General features: G+C 41.6%; 1 protein-coding gene across 10 annotated transcripts in view; it reads left to right on the plus strand.

Annotated features, from left to right (window-relative positions):
* Positions 1-8004, plus strand: part of CNOT1 (CCR4-NOT transcription complex subunit 1) — a 137605-nt gene that overhangs the window by 32489 nt on the left and 97112 nt on the right. For all 10 annotated transcript variants that reach the window (XM_019505839.1, XM_019505844.1, XM_019505848.1 and 7 more), the window contains exons 3-8: positions 611-718; positions 1795-1893; positions 4054-4122; positions 4237-4291; positions 4788-4991; positions 6198-6366. In XM_019505839.1, the coding sequence (XP_019361384.1) occupies positions 611-718; positions 1795-1893; positions 4054-4122; positions 4237-4291; positions 4788-4991; positions 6198-6366 (704 nt within the window). The remainder of the gene's footprint in view (positions 1-610; positions 719-1794; positions 1894-4053; positions 4123-4236; positions 4292-4787; positions 4992-6197; positions 6367-8004) is intronic.

Here is an 8004-nt window from a genome sequence, read left to right on the forward strand (position 1 = left end):
AGCCAATTTAGGAAGAAATTATTTTTTTGTGGGAGTAGCTAATAAATAAAGGTACTCCCTTGAAATCATACTGCAAAGTTTCACAGCTGGTGAGAAGAAGCACATAAGAGTGTCTGTTATTGTTTAAGCAGTTCATCTAAATTGGTTTATCAGGTAGGTTTTAGTGTTTTGGGTTTTTTTATTACCAATAAAATTGCTTACACAGTGTAGCAGGTTAGTGGCTTGTGAATAACTAAGTGCAGTATGATTTCAAGGGAGTACCTTTATTTATTAGCTACTCCCACAAAAAAATAATTTCTTCCTAAATTGGCTTGATTTAATCTTAACCTGGGCAGAAGCACAAGCAAAAATAATACCTGGGAGCTGGGAGATGTTAAATGAAAGCAAACACCACATCTTATATTGTCTTTCCATTTGCAAATATGGTTAACTCCTTACTTTGCAAGATTAGTTATTAGTCTAGAGTCCTCAGTTCCTCCTGTCTTTCTGCCTAGCATTTGTATTATGCGAACTAATAAAAAATGACTACAGCATCCAAACTACCTATCCAGGATCAGTGTCCATGACAACTCTTTTTAAAATTGCTGGATGTCTTGTCTTCGGTTTTCAGATTGTGAATCGACACGGTCCCGAGGCAGACAGGCATTTACTTCGCTGTCTATTCTCACATGTGGATTTCAGTGGCGATGGTAAAAGCAGTGGTAAAGATTTCCATCAGGTAAATGTTGCATTTGGATAATTGCTCGCTACACTCTTGATAGGCTTATGGCAGAGCTGCAGTATTTGAGCTCAAAGGCAGGATAAATATAAGCCTTTCAGCAAATTTGTTGAAAACCTCGATGTGTAGCTTTTCAATTGTATCCTTTTAGCTCGGGGGTTTTCAACCTTTTAAGAACTGTGTCCCTTCTGGTGGCAGTGGCTGGATGCGGCGGTGGGGGGAGCTTGCATGAGGTGGCAGTGACTGCATGAGGGCTCTGCCCCGCCTCGTCCTTCCCCTGTGTCTGGCCAGCCAGGCAGCACCTGTGCGGCCTGCAGAGGGACGCTGCTGCCTTTGCACCCTGACCCTAATCCTGGGAGGTGGCAGTGGCATGGGATGGAAAATGACAGCTCTCCATCCCTGTTTGCCCCTCCATGCGTACCCCCTAGGACTGTTCCAAGTACCCCAAGTACAGGTTGACAACTCCTGTTTTAGTTGATTCCGTAGTGGTAAGAAAAACTGAGAGCTGCTCTCTGGCTTTGAAATAACCATACTTCAGAAAACACATGCTATTAATCTGTGTATCTTTTTCTACCCTATGCATTAATTTACTCCAAACCTTTCATGTTCTGTTGAAGCGGTAACAAGCCCCTAGTCTGTTTCCAGACTACTTGAGCTTCTGGGGCATACTTGTTACTGGGTTTTCCCTCACTATTGTCCCTAAACTTTCTGGGGAATCCTTGTTTAACTTGGCATACATAGCTTCTGTTTATTTGTGATTACGGTAACTATAGCAATATCTGCAAGTGCTTGAGGCAAGTCCAGTGAAGTACCAAACTTGGTGCTTCCAGTTTACCTTGCCAAATGACTTATGAGAAGCTAAGAAAAGCAAATTCTAATGATATGAAAGTACTTGGATTTTGCCACACAAAAATCATATCTGAAAGCAAAATACTAAATTCAGGTTCCACAAGGACACTAAAATATGTGACTGGGATTTTGTTACTGTACGGAGAGAGAAGTAGACAAGTAATAACTCTGATTAAAGATTGTATGTCAAAGTAGTAGCTGTTTTTAAAGTTGTTTTACTATTTCAGACTCAGTTTCTGATCCAAGAGTGTGCATCCCTGATTACAAAGCCAAACTTTATCTCGACGCTGTCCTACGCCATTGACAATCCATTGCACTATCAAAAGGTTTGTATACCTTTTTGAAAAGGGCACTGTCGCATGAATAAAATACCAGATTGGTTTCTTAACTGAACTGTATGTTTGCAGAGTTATGCTGAAAGAATTATTTTAATTGGAATGCGCCAGTTTTTAGAGTGTTAGCACACCATTAAACTAAATATCTAGCACAAGAAATAGTTGTAAGGATTTTTGCTGGGAGTGGAAGCAGGAATTCGCCTCTAGGAAAACTGGCTATTTGTACCTTTTAGGAGTTGCCTATTAGTAGTCTTTCGTGAACTGGGTAAAGCTGTTCCTTGTGTTGGAGTGCTGACAATAGGTTCCAAGTTCATGCTGAGCTAGAGTGATGCTAATGCGCTCTTCCTGTGAAACCCCCACTGGACTCGTTTTCTGGTTTTTAACTATTCCTTGTATTTTATTTTCTGGAATTTATTAGCATCAGTGCAAATTTGTCTTAAAACAGGTTTAGAAGGTTTAATCTATTACGTTAGGCCAGGGATGTCAATATATGGCCTGTGGGCTGGACCCAGCCATTGGAGGTAGGTCTTTTTGCCCATGGGGCTTTTCCACTGCCAGAGCTCCTGAATTTCTGTGTCTCTGGAACCCAGGGATATAATACATCTCACTCTCCCTCCCTTCCCACTGCCAGAATCAGAGGTTTTTAGTCACCTCTGGGGACTAAATTCCATGGCAGAGAAAGGTGGAAGGGACAGGGGGAGAAAGTAGCAGTGGTGGCACTAATTCCTTGAGCTCTGGAGGCATGTTGTAACAGTGTTAAAGTTGTCTCCGTTTACTAAAGACTTTATAAAACCAGAAGTTGTGTCTAAACTAGCTAATAATATTCCCTTATTTATGTGCTGAAATCAGATGCTGCTGCTTTCTCATTTGGAAGATCAAAGTTTTGGCTGTCCGCTAGGCTATCACTTTGTCATATTCCAGCTATACTCTGATAGTGTCTAGACCAGTGGCTTTCAACCTTTTTGGACTTGAGGCACTGCTTCTTAACTTTTGTGTATTATAGGTATTGCTCAATTAACTGGCTAATTGTGCAGTTACCTGGAGACCAGCTACACATGCAAGGTAGCTATTGCATGATAAAAAGCTCCAACCAGCTATAAAGTTAGACCTCAAAAATTTGTACAAACTCTTATAGCTGATTGCTATCAACCTTTAATTTTCTGACAGGGCTCTTGGCCACAGGGTCACACCTTATGCAGCATGAAACCTCTGAGCCCTAGAATTGTCTGCTGTGATCCCCAAGGCTTGTGGGGTAGGGGGGTAAAACCCCAGTTCGCACAGGGCTCTTGGTCCTGGCTGCACATGGCCTCCCTGCAGCTGGAACCCCCTCAGCAAAGGGGGCTCCCAGCCATGGGAGCCTGCTTCTTGCTGGTGTAGGGGTGCATAGGATAAGACTGTCTCTGCACCGACCGGCAATATGGCACAATTGGATATATCGTGTGACTCCACAATTGCACCTCTTGCCATGCACATGTAGCATGGCAGGAGGCATGATTGTGTGGATCATGCATTGGATCCAATTGCACCCTTATCTGTACGTGTAGAGGGGGCCTTAATGGCATCAATTTCAAAAAACAAATTTATATATTACAAGGACATGCACAGGGGCTGAGCATTGGGGGCATGGGGGATTGTTCAAGAAGGGACAAGTCTGAGCTTATCTGCTTATTTCTTTACACCTTGTTTATCTCCTCACACCTCATCACCCTTCAAAGGATCTGGCAGCACCCCAGGGTTCCCCAGCACCCTGGTTGAGAATCACTGGTCTAAACTATTCTGCAATGATTTTGTGTCTTGATTCAAATTAGATTTATCTATTGGTTTGGCTATACTCTAGTGATTTTTTTTTTTTTTTGTTTTTTTGTTTTTTTGTTTTTTGAATAGTTACAAGACTTCAAACGAGCTGCTTTTCTCATAATAATCAAAACTGAAGTAAACTTAGGCTGTTGGTACTACTATATTTTCTCAGAGTAGCTCTGGAGATATTTTTTGGTTTACATTTTAAACACAGTAGAGTCTTTTGTGAGCTAACCTGTAGGACATAGTTCCCTCTCTTAGTACTTTATTCCTTCAGATAAAACTTGAGCTGCATGACATATGAAGTGGATGCTCTGTATATGCTGTTCTTATTCAATTAACTCTTTTTTGCAGAGTCTAAAGCCTTCACCCCATCTATTTGCCCAACTGAGTAAAGTTATCAAATTAAGTAAAGTTCAAGAGGTAAGTAAGCTTTTGTTTCCCAGACTATTTGTGAAGTACTTATACAATGCACACCTGACTGAAATTGAATGCAGGATGAACTCCTACATTGTTTTTTGTTTTTCCTATTCACAGGTGATTTTTGGTCTTGCTTTACTGAACTCTTTCAGCTCAGATCTCAGAGGTTTTGGTAAGTGAAGAGTTCATAAAATACTGCAGTTACATGCAGACCCCAAACTTTGAAGAACTGGTCAGTTAAATACATGGAGGTCTGGATTACCTGAAGTTGCTACTGCAGTTGCAATCAGTGGAACCTCTTCAGCTGGAATTTCTTCTTATTCCCCCAAAAAGTCCTCTGTCCCTGATCCTCCCACATGCTCATTTTAAAGCAAGTAACTGTAAACAAGGCATCTTTTATGAACTCAAACTTCAGTTTCCTTGATTATTATTTATTAGAAACTATGCCTGTTAAAGTCCTACTGCAAAATTCATTTAAATCCATTTATTTACTGTGTGGGGCTGTGAGGGATGGGTTACAAAGGGTTCTAATGTTAGACAACTGTTAAAATTCTGTGGATAGTACCCCAAGTAACAAGTGATTGGTTAAGAACCAAACTAAATCTTAGTACTAATTTTTAATGGTCATGTCCAAGTTATAATACAACCTCTCTCCCTTTTTGTTAAAGCGGCTCAGTTTATCAAACAGAAACTTCCAGATCTTCTGCGCTCTTACATTGACGCAGACGTCAGTGGAAATCAAGAAGGTGGCTTCCAAGATATTGCAATAGAAGTCCTGCACCTTCTCCTCTCCCATCTCCTTTTTGGGCAGAAGGGAGCCTTTGGGGTTGGACAGGAACAGATTGACGCTTTCCTTAAAACATTACGTAGAGGTAAGTAAAATGTCATTCAGGCAGCCTGTAAAAAGGTTGACATCCATGTAAGCTGTCAAGATATGCTGCTAGTTCAAGTCATCTCAGTGGTAGCACTGAGTCTGCAAAATAGGATTCTAGGTCAAACCAATTTTTTTAGACCTAAATCAAATGTTCAAGTATTTTTTGTCTTGGCTCACAGCCATAGTAATGCAAAATAGTTGATGACCTAAGAATTCTAACAGCACTACCACCACCACCACCACTCTGGAGATTCCTTTTAAGAAAGAGCTATTCATTATGGATAGCCAGACATGCTTTTAAATCTGTAGGTGGCAACAAAAGTTTCATAGTTAGTTAGTAGGTAGTAGTTAGTTAGTTAACTTACTGCATATTTTCCAGTATTGGTAGTCTTGCACAGATCCACAGTAATTGCTTTTTCCTTAGAGCTGGGAATTTTTCACAGACCTATGGGTAAATTGAAACCAAGTAGGTGATGTGCTGTATTGTAAATATCAGTCTTAATAAAGGCTTAGGGAGGCCCCTTTCAGTTCTGTTTTACTGTTTTGCAGTGCTGAGAAATGCATGTTAAACTAATTCAGGGGAACTTTTACAAGCACGTCTAGCATCCTTGCTGAGTATGAGGCTGCTTTTTCATTGACATTGTGGCGGAGGTTACCTCTCTATGTGAAGCTGTCAGTTGAAATCACGGAATATGAACTGATGTTATTTTGAGTTTCCATAGAACCAGGCTTGTGGTAAACATTCTTAATAAGAAGTTTCTGCACTTTTAAGTTGACTTGTCTGATCTCTTTCACCCCTCACGCCTCCTTAGTTCTAAAAAGAACTAAGGAAATGGTATAGAACCTTTAAATGTTGGAGGCTTCAAGTAAGAGAGAAAGTCAGGGGGAGGGGGGAACCCAGTTCATGCCCTGTTTACTCTGTTTCAGCGTCCATTATCTGCCACTGCGTGGACAAGATTGCACTATGGTCTGACCCAGTAAATGGCAATTCTTATAAAGGCCCTAGAGATGCATATCTATGTATTGGAGATGGGCAGAGGGGTCCGCTGCATCTGTTTGCCATTGGTGATAGACTTTGAAATACAAATGACCCTAACTTGAACATAACATGCTTGTAAATAACAATTTTTTACTTCAAGTATTCTTATAGAATGTCTTGAGCATTGTAATGCATTTCTATATGTGGTCTTTCTCTCATTTTTAGATTTTCCCCAAGAGCGCTGTCCTGTGGTGCTTGCACCACTTCTATACCCTGAAAAACGGGACATTCTAATGGACAGGATCCTGCCTGATTCTGGAGGGATAGCCAAAACCATGATGGAGAGCTCTTTGGCAGACTTTATGCAAGAAGTAGGCTATGGCTTTTGTACAAGGTTTGTAAAGACTCTGTCACTACAGACATGCACAGAATTAAGCATGGCTGGGAGCCATTTCATCTATTCCTTGACAAACTTAGATTCCTAAGTACACTGGAGCTTTATCACCAGTAGTAATGTGAGATCTCTTGATCCTCTTCTTGGTTTGTATTCTAGTATGTTACTTTCTAGCATTGCTGTTTGTTAGAAAATTGAATGAATTTCCTTCTGTTGAAAGTGAGAAAACATGCCAACAAGAGGGGTACCCATATCCTTTAGTTTACCATAAAAATCTCACCATACCATACATAGTTCCTTTGAATAGAAAATAGCTAGAATACATGTAAAAAATATTTCATTCTAGTTCCTTAAGAGAATTCTGTTTTTATGACAGATTTCTGGCAGCTTTCTCTAGAGAACACCAATTTAGGGAAGGGCAGGTGAGGATTGGTCTTGGGTTCTTGAATGCCAAGTAGGAAAACCTTTTTCTGTAGCACTGTGAATGGTATACTTAAGGGGTAGATTGTTAAAGTAATTTGTAGAATGCAGTCGTACAACCAGTGCACTGACAGTAGAACTTAGGCTTTGTAGTGCTAGGTTTACTGTGAGTAAGGATCCATTTTAACATATGCCTGTAACTTCAAGTCACCTATTACCATATTTACCAAATACAAGATGATCCCCTTCCCCCAAAATTAAATGGAAGATTTAATAAATGTATTATAGTTTTCCACATAGAAAATCTAATTATTGGAGGATCATCTTAAATTTGTCCTCCCTTGCTACTGCAGTCAGTAGGGGGGAGAAGTGGTGAGGGGGGCAATGAAGGGGCAAGCAGTGGGATGGTAGAGGGCAGGCGGTTTGCCTCCTGCCATCCATTTTCCCCCCCCCAACTTACCCCTTCTTGTGCCTGCTCCCTGCAGCTTCAGGCCCCTGCTTGCCCATCTGCAGCTTTGGGTCCCTTCTGTCCCTTAATTTTGCTCCAGCGTCCGCATGCTTCCTCCCTGCTGCAGCCTGTGGGCATGGAGCATGGCTCTAGCATAGCTGCATAGCTGAGGCATGGAGCTGACAGTGGTGTTGAGAGGCCAGGGTGGAGCACATGCTCCAGGTAGAAGCAAGAATGAGGCCTGCTGGTGCAGGGCAAAGGAATGGAGGATTGTGGCTGGGGTAGGGAGGCAGGGAGAAGCATCACGAGGGGGAGATGGGGCAGCAGGGGCTTGAGGCTGTGGGGGAGGATTGGTGGAGGGTGCAGAAGTGGTGAGGGGGGAGAAGGCAGCTGAGGCACTGAAGCTGGAGCAGCTACCTTCCCCTTTCTGCCTCTTACTTTATTTGTAAGACAAGGGGCTTTTTTCCCATACATGTTAAATGAGAGGTGGGGGGGGACATTATCTGTTAACTGAGTAAATACAGTAACATGCATGCATCATCCTTATGGCATGTTTGGGTTTTGTATTTCTCTTATGCTCCCTATAGATCTTAATCTAAGTTGTTAAAATTGCAGCTCTGTTCATTTGCCTGTTGGATTCTAGGGATTTTGATGAACCCCACAGTAACATTTCAGGTATCTATTGGCGGTGTGTGAAATGGGCCATATATGATTTGGATTTGGATTCTGCCTGAATTGGGGACAGTGATTCAATTTGTTGATTCAGATCA

Source organism: Gavialis gangeticus, unplaced genomic scaffold (assembly GCF_001723915.1).
Source record: "Gavialis gangeticus isolate Ggan-Ray unplaced genomic scaffold, GavGan_comp1, whole genome shotgun sequence".
Taxonomy (NCBI): domain Eukaryota; kingdom Metazoa; phylum Chordata; order Crocodylia; family Gavialidae; genus Gavialis; species Gavialis gangeticus.